This window comes from Dromaius novaehollandiae, chromosome 8, assembly GCF_036370855.1.
Source record: "Dromaius novaehollandiae isolate bDroNov1 chromosome 8, bDroNov1.hap1, whole genome shotgun sequence".
NCBI classification, from domain to species: Eukaryota; Metazoa; Chordata; class Aves; order Casuariiformes; family Dromaiidae; genus Dromaius; species Dromaius novaehollandiae.
In genome coordinates, this window is record NC_088105.1 from 22458082 (window position 1) to 22474589 (window position 16508).

The 16508-nt window shown below is 38.8% G+C and overlaps 1 protein-coding gene across 1 annotated transcript in view; it reads left to right on the top strand.

The window, feature by feature from the left end:
- The first annotated feature begins 3035 nt into the window (after positions 1-3035).
- Positions 3036-16508, top strand: part of ABCA4 (ATP binding cassette subfamily A member 4) — a 72800-nt gene continuing 59327 nt past the window's right edge. Inside the window, exons 1-6 of the mRNA XM_064515893.1 lie at positions 3036-3843; positions 4545-4638; positions 5742-5883; positions 7450-7589; positions 10341-10468; positions 15364-15561. Of these exons, the coding sequence (XP_064371963.1) occupies positions 3727-3843; positions 4545-4638; positions 5742-5883; positions 7450-7589; positions 10341-10468; positions 15364-15561 (819 nt within the window). The 5' untranslated portion in view covers positions 3036-3726. The remainder of the gene's footprint in view (positions 3844-4544; positions 4639-5741; positions 5884-7449; positions 7590-10340; positions 10469-15363; positions 15562-16508) is intronic.

The window sequence follows — 16508 nt, forward strand, 5'->3', positions numbered from 1 at the left end:
AATGATGCAACAATTAACTGCTTTCATTATTTGCAAGTCCCTGCTAATAGTTGGAATGAATGATAATGCCATCTTTTCATTCAAAAGAGATACTTTTTCTCTCTTATTTTGACACTGATCAACGTGTCACAGGAAACAGCCTCCAAACAAAAGAAAATCACAATTTTTCATGTATGATAGTGTATCAAATATGAAATTAAATGATGCAGACAATGAAAGGAACTGATCTGTATGAGAAAAACATAATCTTACAAAAAGAACAGAAACTAGACACTGTTATTTTGCTCTGTAGTCTATTTCAGTTGTCAGCTGAGAAATAACAATGCATTCTTCATGACAGATTAACCAGGTCTGTTGATATAGAAGATGAGCTTCTTCAGGCAAGTCAGACTTCTGCTATGGAAGAACTGGGTCATCCGGAAAAGGCAAAAGGTAAAATCTTAGTCTTTGGATTTTAGCTTTAGACTGCACAGTCCACTGAATGAAGTGACTGGAATGTTTATCAGCATGTAAAAATCACAAATTCCTCAAAGAATCAAATGTGTTCTTGTATAGGCCTTTCACCTGGGATATACTCCAGTGAGGTTTGCAAAGCTGCTCCTTACAGACTAAATATAAAACAGTTATTTGTATTGGTTTTTTTGATAAATAGTACAGTGTACCAGGAAAACAGTTGTGGATAATAATGTTTTGGTATTTTCACATAAAAAGATTCTTTGTCAGAAAATGTGGGTGCCACTTAGCTATGGAAAATTTGATTCTGAATCTTAGATTCACTTTTGAATACTCAATTGCTTTTAGATGTCAATCCACTTAGGTGCCCTAAAGCTTACATGAAACTTTTTTTTTTTTAATACGGTTGAATAACATCTTAAACTAAGGCAAAAAACAGAGTATTTTAAATCCTTTCACATCCGTTTAGAGCTTGTAACACTTTCTTTGATTAGAGCATGTGTCTTACTTGCCACCTTATTTCATCATTGCTCATTTTTAATTTGTTTAAGCCAAATTTTCATAGTCAAACAAAACCTTGAAACGGTCTTGGTCATCTGACGTACCATGACTATCTCTGTCCAGCTGGTTTCCAGGCAAAGGAAACTCCTTTGAGCTCCTATAGAGTTAGATCACCCATTATTTCTAACTAAATAATAACTACAGTAAAGCAGGTAAAACAGCTGTGAGGCTGTAACAGTCATGCAAATACTTATGCTATAAAAAGAGATATCAATAGGGTCAGACTGAACTATGGGATGAGTTGAAATGCTTACCTATACTGATGTGATTTTTTTTTCGTGTCATCATTGTGTTTGAGACCTGTATTAAAAAAAAAGAAGAAGAAAAAAAAAAAACTTATTCTGATCTGATTCAGTTCTTAGTCAAAAACAGACAATGCACCTCCAACATTTCCAGCTATTTGCAGACATGGCTGAGACAGAAACCCTTTAATGTCCAAATTTTTTTTGGTTAACAATGAATAACAAAACTGTAATTGTGTAAAAATGCACTAGCCATTTTGTCCTCTTTTAAAATTCCTGGAGATCTGGAAATCGCTAGGAATGACTATTGTGGTTAAAGTTCCGGAGTCAATCCATTATTTGATTTTCTTCATAGACGAGTTGCATGTCCCTTTTTTCATGGCTTTCTAGTGGATTTTCTCCCATAGTTTACATTGCCATCAAGAGCGGATGCACACAGCATTGCCAGCTCACGATTTAATGTAGTATAGAAGTAATTCATTTGCATTTAAGCTAACTTGCACCAAATATATGGAGCCCCCTTACAAAGCTAGACTTAAGTTATTTGTTACCAAGGAGCTGTAGTAGTTTGGTTTTCAAGTTCGGAAAACAACAAGCAAACAAAAATTCACTGATTTCTGATCCTCAAATGTGTGTACTGAGAGAACTGAAAGCCGCTGATTTTTTTAAAAAAACTTTTTAGCCAATGGATATTTATATAAGCCTTCAGTATTTTCCATGTATGAAATACTGTTTAACTTGAGCAAATCTGCTCAGGTATTTGACCCAAAGTGCCTGCTTGGGTTTCAGGAATTTCCTCCCTCCTCGCCCGTAGAAATTCAAAAAATGCGAACTTTGAGGGTTCCTGGTGTTGCCAGAGATCTTTCTGTGATAATCGTTCCTAGCTTGTAAGCAGGGTGATTTACTCTGTAACAGAGAAATATTTCCTCCACTTTGCCTGAAGAGTAGAACAAACTAACCAAATTTTAAAACTGAGTCAGTAAAAAAAATTTCCTTTTTTTTTTTTTTTTATGAACTATGTCTCTCTATCCACAGAATATTTCTAGAGAAAGAAGGTAGCCCAGACAAAAATCCATAGGGTCAAAAGCAGCTATAAAATGTGTTTTTTTGAAATTTAGCCCCTTTTTAAAGACAACCATTATGCAGTACCAGAAATTAACGCATACCCACTCTTCTACCCAAGTTCATCATTAAGTCTAATTCAAAAGGGGTAGACTTCATTACAGAGTTAGCAGCTCACACAGCCAATTTAAGCTTGCATATTTAATTGATCATATTGCAGAGCTCAGTCCATTAATGGGTCCATCTGGGTATTACGCTTCTAGGTTGCTAGGACTTCTGTATGTTTATCTCTGTGGGCTGATGGGCTGCTCTCTGATACTTTCTAGTGAATTGTGAGATACCTATGTGTCATTAGGAAAAGAAACTATTTCAGGAAGGTATCAGGGTTAACAGCACATGATCTGCCCTCATTGCACAACACATTGTTTACCAGCTTGAATAAAAAGTTCCCTTGTTCTTTAGCCTTCAATCCCATCCAAGCTAGGTAGCTCAAACCGAAAGGAACGCTAAATTCAAGTCTGAGGATTTTGTATGTGGCTGGGAATGGGATAAGAGCCAACATCTGAGCAAGAACCCAGGTTAACTCTGCAGCAGAGACAGTAACCGAGGGGTCTCCCCAGTTCTTAGTCTTCTGACTTCATTAGCATGTAGAGCCTCTCCCAAAGATCTTACTTACTAAATGGGTGGGGATGGGTGTTAATCAGACCTGGTGGCCTCATCAGCTCCCAAGAAGATTCTGTAATGCTGTATCCTCAGCTGTGCACAACAGCTGTCAAGGAGAGGAACTGTACTGTGGTGGTTTTCCTAGCCTAATAATTTAGTTGTCTGCCACCCTTTGCTGCTGGCAAGATTTTGTCTGGCTTTAAAGTATCAGACATGCGTAACTTCCTAGTGGTGCATTTTTTTTTTGTTGTTCTATTTTAAAAAGAAAGCCTAGAGACAAAACATGTGAAATAAGAAATGTTTGCCTGGTGAAAAGCTTAGTTCCCTTTGGCCATAAGCATAAGCTGTGCCTTATTAAAGCTAGTAGGCAAAGTTACAGTGGAAAAAACAAGATAGTTCCAAAAACCTGTTCTTAATTATTCTGTGAATCTTTCACTCTGTATAGCTCAGTCTGGAGAGGAAAAAAAACAAAAAAACATTCACACATGACCCATCTTGTTTTTGGCTCCGCTGCTGTACATACTGTTACGTATTTGGTGGCTGGTAGGGGAGGTGGGAGCAAAGGAGAGGAGGAAGGGAGAGAGGGAGGGCTTTCTCGTGCATATGCTACAACACAGGATCTGGGGACAGTCTGTCCTGGCTCTTGCAGAGAGACAAAGAGAAGAAAAGAGGGAGAGAGAAAGGAAAGAAATGCCACGTGCCTGGATACGAAAAAACCACAGCTGGTCCTCAGAGCCCAAACCCCATGTCACAGGATCAAAGGGTTGTAGTTTCAAGCCTCTGCCAAAACACAGAGGCAGTAAAACAAACAGTAACACGGGAGTGGAGGAAGCAGACTGAAAACCAGGCAGGATGTTGCTCTGTGAGTAAGGCAATGCCCTTGATTCTCTGTCATGGCTAGCAGCTGATGGCTGTTCTAAGTATATTGAAAGATAAGGGGATTAATGTGACCTTAGATGGAGTCTTACATGTTACAGAACAAGATATTTGGCCTTAATTATATGCATATCTACCTTTATTAGAAAATCGAGAACATTGAAGTGAATATTGACAAAAAGAGGCATCGAGTAAAGATTAAAGAATTTAGGCTTATGCTAAGGCACATTATAGCTACTTTTGGGTAAGCAGACTGCACTGACAACCCACTAACAAGCCCAGCATTGCTAAAGCGTAGGTAAAATTATCTTTTTTCTCTTTTGCATCAAATCCTTTTTTATTGTATTGCTACTGAGTGGCCTATTCTGTGCAACAGCTGTTTAGACTTTTATTTGGTCTATTAGGGGTTTAGCACTACCTGCTTCCTCTTTTTACCTCATTCAGGATCCCTAAATGTTTCTTAGTAGAAATGGAGAAGCCACTGAGTTAATGGTGATGCTTGGTGGGGGTCTGATGAAATCCTTGCTTCTGGGTGTTCTTTCAACGTGATGGAAGAGGGATACCCTCAAGCATTGACTGCACTGGACATTGCTGCTGTAGAAAAGGGCCTCAACCCTTTAGCCCCCTAATGACTATGCATGGTTTATGTGTAAAACTTATTTTGAATGAATTTTTCCTTTTTTCCAGCTTCGTTTTCTTGTGGAGCTTGTATGGCCTCTGTTGTTATTTCTTACCCTTGTCTGGCTGAGGAAAGCTAATCCAGTGTATCACCAGCATGAATGTAAGAACATTTGACATTTCAGTACTGTGGTAGATAATGCCTAGAAAGTCTCAGACAGAGATACTGGCCCCTGTTTGCCAGGTATGATTCCCCAGTGGCAGAAGGACAGCCTTTGCTGCAGGTAATTTAGTCATTTATAGACATATGTTGAGAGTGACCTTTTTAAAAAAAAAAAAAAAAAAAAAAAAAAAAAAAAAAAAAAAAAAGATTCAAGTTTTCCTGCAAGGAAAAAAAATCCTGGATGGATTTAGATGAGGTCTCAAGATCCTGTCAAGCTGTAATTTCTGTGGTTCTGTCACTGAGAAAGTACTGCCTTGCTACTTACTAAAAAAAAAAAAAAAAAAAAAAAAAAAAAAAAAAAAAAAAAACCACCCACCTAGGTTAGAATTATTTATTCCAGTTGAAATAGCCATATTGCTTAGATCAGTGACTTTCAAAAATTTTGATGTGTGGCAAGTTAATAATTTTCCAGTGTAGGACTGGACCTTAGTGGAGCAAATATGAACTTTACACAGTAGGCTTCTTTTCTTACTTGGTAGTAACCACTGACTCTCTTTGGGGTGTGTAAACCAAAGACCTTAAGCCATAGTTGTACTGAGAGGCCATTGATACTGGTTGCTGCTTTGTGAGTAACCCTGATGCCCCCCTTTTGCATGTTACTGCTGAGCTCTCGTGCCAGAGAACTCAGATGGGCTATACTTCTGCAAATCAGGCCAGGATTCAGCCTGTTTAGTGTATAGACTATGTAAATTACTTGATTCTAGAGATAGCAGGTTTGCTTGTTAGTTACCTCATTTGTGAGTATGTATTATCCAGAACTATTTTGGTAAATTTTGAAAGTATTCAGCAGTCTTCTCTCTCTATTCCTATTGACATGAACAGCTGTTTTATCACTAATTTCAATAGGAGCAGAATTAGTCCAGTGTTGATTACTCTCGAAAATCCTATACAAATTATTCAACTTTTTGCTTAATAAAAGAGAGACCTTAATGGTTGTCACTAATTCCTCGTACAGTGAGCTAACCCCTAACGCTCCTTGGGTTCACACTGGCTGCATTAGTGAAGACACCTAATTCTTCATATTTTGCGTTTCCATACTCTAGGTCACTTCCCAAACAAGGCAATGCCATCCGCAGGAACACTGCCGTGGTTACAGGGCATCTTCTGTAACGTGAACAACCCTTGTTTCCGCAGCCCTACCCGTGGAGAGGGTCCTGGTGTTGTGTCCAACTACAACAATTCTATGTAAGCAGAGCTCTGTTTGAGATACTGGGCTGGAGTAATATGGGCCTATTAGGCAGCTGCTGACAGCCTGCCCTTGGTACCTGCCAGGTATTTCTTGGGCATGAATGATGTGGGGAGAAAGGACAGAGTATCCTCAGCCTGCTCAGAGTGGTGTCTAGATGTGCTGAGGGATATTTTAGAGAATTGTTCTGTGGTGTGAAGGAAAAGGGAGAAGTGAAAAAGAACAGTGTGAGAGCTTTAGTGCATTGTTTTTTACAGCTGAGACATAAAAGACAGCACAGTAGACAAGGACCGTTCGAGTAAAGAGAGAGCATTTGCAAAATTTTGTTAAAATAGATATAAAAATGCTTCAAATTTCCCTTTGCAAAAACTCCCCTTTGGAGTATCCAAAGATAAAAATTTATGAGCCGACTATGTCAAGGCCATCAAAGTTGCAGTCATACGAAAGGTAGTAGGTTGGAGTTAACCTGGCATTTCACCTTTTGTTCCTAGTGAAAAGGATTTAAAATAGTTGCATTTCTCATGGGGTCAGTCATGCAGTTAGCTGAGGGGCTCTACTTTCTATATGCTGTAGCTTTTCCAGGTTGCTTATTACAGACCTGACTGTCCCTTTGTGAGTCAGAGTAAATTCAGTGCATTACAGAGGAAGCCAATACATTGTGTTTTCTGAAAGAATTTAGTCCTTCCTGTTTGCTGTTTCCTGTAAGCTAAAATAAGTCATGTGTTGTGAGAGTTATCAATCCGCATATGGAAAAACGTAACACTCTTAAAGAAATGTAGTGCTTTGTGACAGCTATATGTTCAACTTCAACCTTGGTTTTACTGCAAAAGGGAAAAAAAAAAAACAAAAAAAAGAACCCTGTGCCAGTTGAATTCCTAGATGTTTGGCTTCCAGTGCTGCTAGTAAGAACTTTCTTTGTACTTGCTTGCAAACATAGGACCTGGCTACACCTTTACTTGAACTGCATCTTCTAATCTACAGCCAGCTTAAGTGGTAAACTGTTGCCTATGGCAAAATTAGGCACAACTGTTTTCCTGCCTCCGCCAAAGAAAACGTTTTGAAAGGACCTACAAGCCACTCTGGCACTGCAGGGATTTGAGCAGGGAGAGATACAGGAGAATTCTGTATTGGGGTCATTCCATGTCACTTATCCAGCTAAGCAGGACTGCTTGTGCCCTGAATGCCCCATCCATCTGCTAAAGCTGAGCTAGAACCAGAGCACGTTTGCACCACAGCTGTGAGGTGAAGGTGGTCTTGAGGGAAGGTTCCATCTCCCCAGAAGATCAACATGGCTAATGAGAGAATAAAGATTATGAGAGACCAACCTTCTGCACCACCAGGAGCCCTCGTATACCTTCTGTGGTTTCCCCCAAACCTAACTCAGTCCCACACCACCTGAAACTACTTTGTGGCCACTGTAAAACTGAGCTTTGATGTTTCAGGACTGAGGACAAAATAACTCTTCCCTTCATCCCTGGCACACAAAAACTCAATTTTTTTTATGAGAAAGGTTTTTCTGAGTCGTCATTCTTAAATTATTATTTGTTCCTTATTTCTCCTTTCAGCCTTGCAAGAGTATATCAAGATGCTCAGGAGCTCTTACTGAAAGCCCCTGAAATCCATGACCTTGGCAGAATCTGGGAAGAACTGATCATTATGACTCAGTTTATGGAAACAATGAGAACTAATCCTGAAAGAATTGCAGGTAATTGTTTTCTCTATATGCTTTGGACTATTACATTTTTTCCTTCTGGGAGCTGACTAGTAGTTACTTTGTAGAGACTAACAACAGTTATACATGTATTTCACACCTGGCTGTCACTCCACTTACAGTTAGAGGGTAAGTTAAAGCTCATTGTAACCAGTAGTGTAAAAAACACCATTCACAGAGAAAGGGGAAAGCCATTCAGCTCCTTTGTACAACCCGTTACCTTAAATAACAATAGACAATACTCAAAACACAAAAACATGGATATCTTACCACTTAAAATAAGACATGTGAGTGGAGAGATTTCATTAATTATAACAGAGGTAAAAGCACTAAGAAAGCATCAGTGGAAGATGCAGAAGAACTTAAGCTAGGAATGTGCTTGAATAAATGTTAGGAGCATAGACCAGAGGAGAGCTTAGAGAGACTTCTTTGTTTCAAGTGTTAACTGGAATAGATTTGGAACTGTGAGGAAAGAAACACTTTCTTGCTGTTTTGATTATTCCTGTGTTTAGAGAGAGGAGACATTGCACTCTTTCTACAAACAAACAGGATTGCAAATTATGACTCATCAATTTTTACTTAACCTGCCAGACTCAAAGCACTATCCTGGGAAAAAATAGGGAAAGGGCTAATAATAAATTTTAAAATTCATATTTGGGCTTTAAAACATTTCAGTAAAAAATCTGAAAAGATACTCCCAGAACTAATGGCACAAAAATAGAATGGCTTTGAGAACTAATCTGTCCCATGCTCAAGTCCTTTGCCATAGAAATAATATTCTTGTTAAAATCAAATTTTGTGACACTGCATACATTTTAGTAAGAAGATACGTATAAACCATCTGATACGTATGCTGCACTATCTCTTTGGAGATTTCTAACCAGAAGTCAAGAAAAGGACTGTCTCATTATAAATAACAGCGGGAAGATCAAAATGCCCCAGAGTGCAAATAACAAGAACTCAAGTATAATCTGAGCTGTGGTTTGGAAGCAGCTATAGTAACCAAACCTCTGTCTTCAGAAGTGAGGAAAAACAAAGCACCATGTGTTTGCTGTAGATAGCTAAAAAAGACATACCCCATCGTTTTGGAACTTGCTTTTGCATCCCATATCAACTTCAGCAGTCAGAAAATAGAGTATATTCCTCCCAATGCCTAGATAATGTTAATATGGATTTAGAATCTATTTTTAATACAATTTATTTTAAAGATAGATATTGGAATCTCCTGTTTCATAAAACAGAGTTTAAAAAAAAAAGTCAGTTCTGAAGCAACACCACTAGTGACAAAATGTGAATTGCCACCTTTTTCCATATAGAAAGAGTTACTGCAAAAGAAGTTCTCTGTGTAACTTACTATTGCTGCCTGTAAAAATCTTAACATTATTATAACTGCAAAGTTGAGCAATGAAAAATTAACATATGTCACAAGGTCATTCGTTCTCCTGGTTCCTTCAAACAGATCTATCTCTTGAGACCTTCTTCCTCCTCTTTCCACTCCATCCCTGCATCACTGTGTTTTCTAAGATGTATTCCTGTAGTCTGCTTTCCCCTCCACAGTGCCTGTGTGCTATGAAAAAATGAGAATCTGGGAAAGAAACAGGTCCCTGCTTGTCTTCAGTGTTCGAACAGATACATGGAGAGGCAGTTGCTGAAGAAGTCTTGCTAAGCCCCTGCTGCCCCAGGACAGACCATGCTTGATGCAGATGAAATTGTAAAAGTTAGTCGTGAAACTCTAAGACTACTGAGCTTAAACAAATGGAGACATTCAGCAACAATTTGTGCATAGAGATGGACATGTCCGAAGCTATATTCCTCCTGCCAATGTGGTGTCTGCTGCTCCTATCAATTTCAAATTCCTGTTCCTAAGACTGGAAGTGTTAGCCCTTTTCAAGCATTCTTAACTGATGTGTGGTGGTGTTGTGTGGACCACTTCAGTAAAGGCTGTAGTATTCAACAGACATGAACCACATCTACTTTCCAAGTTTTCACTTGGACCATGCTGAGGCAGAATCCTCACTAATACTGATTTATAACAAAGGAAAGGGTTTTGTTATTTTTTTTAAAGCACCACTGACTTTAATAGCAGCAGTATTTTGAATATTGCTTATGATGGATGGGATTAGTGAAATCTGGCCTTTTTCATGTGTGTTTAGCTTAACAGTGGGTACCCATTTAGTAGTGGGTTTGACAGTTTTTAGTTTAATATAACTATTAAACTATAAACCATCAATGCTTCTCTGGAAAATATGAAGCTTTGCATGTGAAAGGTTTTCAAGGCCTTTTCTGCAAAATTATATAATCAGGTTAAATAGTTAAAATCATTGACAGCAAATGATAAGTTAGTGTAAAAGAAAAGGATTATTTATACAAAGCCCAGCAGAACAGAACCTCCACTGGGACGCTAACAACAGCAGCACACTTGAAGCTGAATATTTAAGATAAAACATTACTTCCCATAAAGGCAGATACAACAAGTGATGCTTTCAATCCTTCCATTGCTGCAATCCTACTCTGAAACATCTTTGAAAGGTCAGATAAGTAGAGTAGGAATGTTCAACACTTTCTGATAACCACTCCCCAGTAAAGGTTTAAAATCATTTTGAATTTCAAAAATCATTTTGGATGCCATTGTCACTACTAAACATCTGAGCCAAAGCATATAGTTTTTGCAGGTTTCAGCCAGGGTTTGTGATGTTCTTTAACTCACTTTGTCTCACTGAGCTCTGCACTCCTTTCTGCATCCAGGAAGAGGGGTACGAATTCTAGATATTTTGAAAGATGGGGAGACTCTCACTTCCTTCTTGCTGGAAGATGCTGACCTCCCAGATGACATTGTTTTCCAGCTTATTAATGCTCAAGTGCGCCCTGAACAGGTGGGTGGATAAGTTTTGTAGCTCTTACACTCTGTGTAGAATGTAATCTCTTGAGTTGTATATGCAAAGTAGCCTCACAGAGAGCACTGCCCAGAATTTCTGTTGCCTTATATGTTGTCTGCACCACTTTCTCCTTCATTTTTTGTGGATTTTGAGGAAGGCGTGTTTGTTTTGTCTTTGAAAAAACATATTGAAGATGCATTAAGTAGAGGTATTTGTTTTGATGCTGTAACCCCCAAAACAACTAAACATCAAAAGTGATGCTGCCAAGCAATGAGTCTGTCCTCGTGATAAAAGACTTGGCAGAGAAGCATAACGCAGCTGTGACCATTTCAAGTCAGCAGCCTTGGTGAATAGCAGCAAAGAATTCAGGGCTGAAACATTTAAATTCTCTTCTCCAGTGTCAGCAGAGTAACACGGTGGCTTTATGAGATTGTCTCACATGGATAGGTGGGAGTAGAAAAGCAAACCTGCTTTCCTTCCTATTAAATAATAGATCTGCTCAAGCAAATTCACAGTGAAAACTGCAGGTGAGATCACTCCTGAAGCAGCTAACCAGCAAAGTGTCTTTGACCAGTGTTCAGGCTGTCTTTGCCTCTGCATGTACTGGTGGCTGGGAGCTCTGCAAGGAATGCTGTGTTCATGAATGAATGAATGTTGTTGAATCAGAAGTCTGGAACAATTTCTTTCTACACTGCATTAGCGTGTGGGTGGAAGGAAGGGAATAAATGAGGCTGAAAAACACTATTCCTCTTTCTCACCACCACATAAAACCCAAATACTGGAACTGTGTGTGGCCAGAAGGAGAGGGGATTAATGAACTTGAATTCAGTTCTTTTTGGACACCAGAGGTTCCAGCTGGTGTGACTAGAAGCCAGGTTACTTATCTGGTGTATTTCTGGCTCATGCTAGGGAAAGCCCTCCCTCTTCTCACTTTGTCATGAAGCAATATCACAAGACAGTACCACAGCCAGACTGAACTGATATATCCCACTTATTTTCACACCTCCATATCAGCTGAGATGGTGAAAATTTGTTTCCTTACTGCTTATGACAAGAAGTACATGTATAGATATCCTGTTGGGCTGCATTTCCCCTTTTCCTCCCAACCCTTTTCTTCTTTATAGATCTGCTGCACTGGGAGAACTGTGTGCTGCTGATCTGTGGTAGTCTGTATTAGCTCCCCAGTGGCCTTCTTTCATCTGATGTTGAAACCTCTGTGGCTGCCAGTGTATGCAGGACTGAAGTGTTTTCAACACCATCACCGAAAGTATGATTGAGACCTGCTGGAACATGGTGTCTTTCTGCTGTATTTTCTGGGCTGATGTAGAGAGGTGTAGTTCTTTTAATGCTAGAAATTAAAGAAATTTGAGCACCAGTTAGAGAGAAAGCTGGAAGAGACCTTGTGTTAAATACCACTTTTGCTGTCCTATTGTGAAGTGTTTTTTGTTAGCACTAATCACGGGGGTACAAGATCATCTCACAGCAGCTGATTTACAGCTATGAGGAAAGAGTTATGAATACTTCCTTCAAGAGCAAACAAAGCAGAAAACTAATAGCATAGTTTTCAGAAGACTAAGAGAATTATTTTCAATAGCAACCAGACACTTGCTCTCCTACAGAAGATAAATCACTTAACGCTCTTAAGCATTATTGATAGGTCCAGCCCAAGTAACTTTCTCATGGTTGATTGAGCTATAAATAGCAGCACCATGACTAAAACCTAGATATGAGTTTGTCTTGAGTCTTAACCATGACACTTCATTTCCAGTTCTTCCTGCTTCTCTACCCTCTGTTCACTTGCATGTTGCTGTACACCCTTTTTCCCCAGCTCTGGAATAGAGCCGATCAACCTGAAAGCAACTTGTTTACAAGAGCCTGACTGTTGCCAAAGCTGGCTGCAGATCTAGCTCTGAGCAGCCTGGGAGTGCAGGAAATGACACAGAGAGCTGAAAGCTAAACCTGATCAAACAGGCAACTAGCTGAAAAAATAACTTGGACTTCATCTTGCCTGCTTTGGCCAAAAAGTGACATGCTGATTTAAAAAAAAAAAAAAAAAAAAAAAAAAAAATTAAAGTTTTCCTCTAAGGAGCTGCTTTTTTGAGTCCTTCTAAGATAAGGATAAGAGGCTGATGCTAAAACACAATAAAAAGTTCAGGAAAGATTGGCAACAGCCCACCCTACCGGAAAAATTGGAAGGGCGGAGGTTTGATGTTTTTCTAATCCCATCTGTTTATGGACATTCTTGAAATGCAGCTACGGTTTGTAAATAACCTTTTGGTTCTCTGTGTTTAATCCATGTCAATGATGTTAATGTCACGGTTTCCTCATTTCACAAGTGAAAACAAAGTTCCCAGGCTGCCTTCCTGTGCAGTTCAGTTTCATTGCAATTCACACTGCATGGTGAGGATCATGTACAGTTAAAAAAGCTGCTTCTTTCTCACATAAATTCCCAGGACAGTAGTGACTGAGCAATCAAGCAAATTCTTTTATTCACATCAAGCCAGTTCAATCAAACTCAAATGTTCTGGTTTTGGACAGTTTGGGATTTGGTGTGTGTTTTTTGTTTTTTGTTTTTTTTTTTTTTTCCGCAAGCCAGACTGTATCTGTAAATTGCCTTTCCTCTTCTTCATTCTGCCTCTCTCTACACTGTCCAACTTACATTAAAAATGCAGCATCTGTGCCCTGTCAGTACATCATTCTTAACATGAGTTTTGGCTTTGCTGTAAAGAAAGTCTCACTTTCTCAGTAATACCTGCAGTGGCAGATTCCTCTGTACGTGAAATTGTGCAGTGGAAAGGCACTATCTGAAGCCACGCTCCATTGATTTGTCATATTTTAATGTCTGAAAATTGATAATCTAGTAACTAAATTATCACTGTTGCTAAATGGCCTGAAGTACATACTGTGCTGCATCTACTTATGGCGGGACAGACCCTTGCAAAGAGAAAACCTTTGCTTCCTGTGCTGACGGGACCAATTATTTGTACTGCATGTATTCTCAAAGAATAAGCAGTGGTGTAAATGAATTAGAAAACTGACTGGGGATAATTAGTTGAATTACTGTTGTGTGCTTAATTTCAGATGTGACCTCTTTCAATTTGTATTATACCTTAGAGCTCTTAAATATTTGTTACTTTACTTGTACTTAGACTCTGTGGTGCAGACGCAATGAATTAATGCTAACAAAAGAGGCCTTTATATGGGCAAGGCTGTAGTGACGATAGAGACTGTACCTGTCAGGTACTTTTACTAGACATTCACATCCCTCTCTATCATTGCTATTTCAGTACACCATCTGTGTATAATTCAGGCTCTTTTATTTATATATAATATATATATATGTGTGTGTGTGTGTATGTATATATATATGTGTGTGTATATATATACAAAACTCCAGGCGTGTTACAGTGCATGTTTTGTTAAATGCAGCTCCATAAGCTAAAATTCAGGGCAGTTTTAGTAGACAAAATACAACACTGTGCTAGACCTCTCTTCTCCTGCCTTTTCTATCCCGGATGCTGACTCCCCACAGTCACAGTTGCAGTTTTGCTAATGGCTTCTGACATCTGAAGCACTTAATGAATAACTCCTCAAAGCCTGAATCCAGTCTTCGAAGCAACTCATCTCATTCTTTTAGATTTTTAAGTATTGTTCTTTACAGGCCTCACCAAACAAGTCTCAGTCTCAGCTGCTAATTATAGAAGATTTGCAGATATAAAACTTTGATAATGTTCAGAATCTCTTAAATGGCCTTGTTAATTTGCTTAGAAAGGAAATAAAAAATGCACGTAAGTCTGATCTGCTGTAGGTTTGGTATGTTTGTTTTGATCCAGATGTCTGAGCTGTGGAAGGCTTGGGAGATGATTTTTCTGTAGAAAGTCTTATTCTATGGAGACTTTGTCAATTTTTCCGTGCAGTGTTTAAAATTAATTTAGCCTAAAGCTATTGCATCCATGCACGTTTCTTGTTTGTCTGAAGTTCTGTTTGTCAGTCACTGTAGGCATTTTCAATTTTCACAATGTTATGAAGTTTTCCCACACAATTTGAAATACTAAAAGAAGTGAGCAGAGGATAGGAATATCAGCTTATGAACAATTTCCAGTACCACTTTTTATTGTAGTGCCACGTATTCTAGCCATTAGAAAGCAAGTAGGACTGAATCCTGGACTTGCAAGCATATTCCATTGCAGGAATATAGATCCCAGGTAAATCTACATTAGCTTAACTATAAACCAATCTGTTCTTAGTGGTTAAGTACTAAAGATAATTCTTTTCTTCTGTTCCATGTTTATATTAGAAGTCCTAATCAATAGATTGAGTGCAGTGTAACGTAAAAAGGCTTTTAAAAGTCTGGCTGTATGCCAGTGCACAGTGACAATGATCAGTGGCTGTGGGAGAACATTGGGGTGGAAGAATCAAAACTTAAATGACGAAATCAAGCTTGACAATCAGTGGAATTGGCCTTTTCTCTTAGGTCAGCTGGCAGCAAAAACATAACCATACTAAACAGAAAGATAGTGATGTGGCACATTAGTTGGTCCTGGGGAAACATTTTCAAGTAAGCCATAGCTATCCCTCCTTAACCATAAGGTTGGGTGGCATGGCATCAGGTATGCTTAGATGATGGAGAGAAAGGGGAAAAGGCTCTCAAGAACTTTACAGTGAAAGGAAGAATGAGAAGACAAAGAACCTGTCTGAAGGAGAGGTGATCTTGCATAACATTAAGTGAAGGTGGTTCAAGAGTTGCCGCTTCAGCTGACCACATCCTTTTGCCATTCATGAAAACAATTGCAGGTGCTGAAATCGAGATGTGTGCTTTGATAAATCTCTAATTGTTCCTGAGAAGTCTGAATGTTCCATAACAGTAAATGAAACACTGTTTTCGGTTGCAGTTTGCCTATGGTGTCCCTAACTTGACTCTGAAGGACATAGCTTGCAGTCAGATGCTTCTGGAACGCTTTATTATCTTCAGCAGCCGAAGGCACCTTCCTTCTGTGCACGAGGCCATGTGTGCCCTCTCCCAGGAAAGCCTGCAGAGAGTAGAAGATGCCTTGTATGCAAATGTTGATTTCTTTAAGCTATTTCAGCTGGTAAGTATTAACATAATCATCCTGTCTTATGTTGTCATTTTCCAGCTGATATTTCATTCCCCTTCAAGAACTTTCTTTGTAATACATCACCAAGGTTCCAAGCTATTTTTGATCATTTGCCCCAGCAAACGTAAGCTTAGCAGTTAAATTTATGTGTTAAATTTATGTTTATTCTCATACACACCTGAATATGCTAAACATAAACTCAAATCCTTCATGTGAACATGTATATCTATCGCTTTTTGCCAGAAATTAAAGCAACTCACAGTTTTGATAGCAAAACAGAGACAGAAAAATCAAGACCCCTTCCTTTACTGTCTAGCTGGCTCAGCTGCAGTGAGGAAAATAAGCCTCTTTCTGGAACACTGCTGTTATTGAACCTGCTTGTTTAAGCTTTATTTGAGACACTGAAGTTCTTTAAACCTTGTAAACGTATGAAGTTCTTTAAACCTTGTAAACGTATGAAGTTCTTTAAACCTTGTAAACGTATGAAGTTCTTTAAACCTTGTAAACGTATGAAGTTCTTTAAACCTTGTAAACGTATGAAAATAAAGCTTTTTAATACCTTATTGCAATTCTGGGAGGAGATAAATTCTTCACTAGCTATAGAAACATGTCACTGAAACACAGCTGTTTTGATATGTGTGACTGTATGCACTTGACATGTAAGCAAGCTGAGTATAACTCTGTGCATAGACACATATGCAGAATGAAACTTCATTGGCTTTTTTAAAATTGAACTTCTACATTAGAAATACCTGTGTATTCCAGGCCAGGTAATTTTCTGTGCTCTTACACTGTCAGACCCTCTCTACTACGTGATCCTCAGGCTACAGTTATATAGTATAACCAACCACATCTCAGAATTTTACAGAGCTCCTTATGTGAGCAGGCCTCATTTTTAGGATGGGCAATGGGTTGGGTGTTCCAGAACTGGACCTTTTATA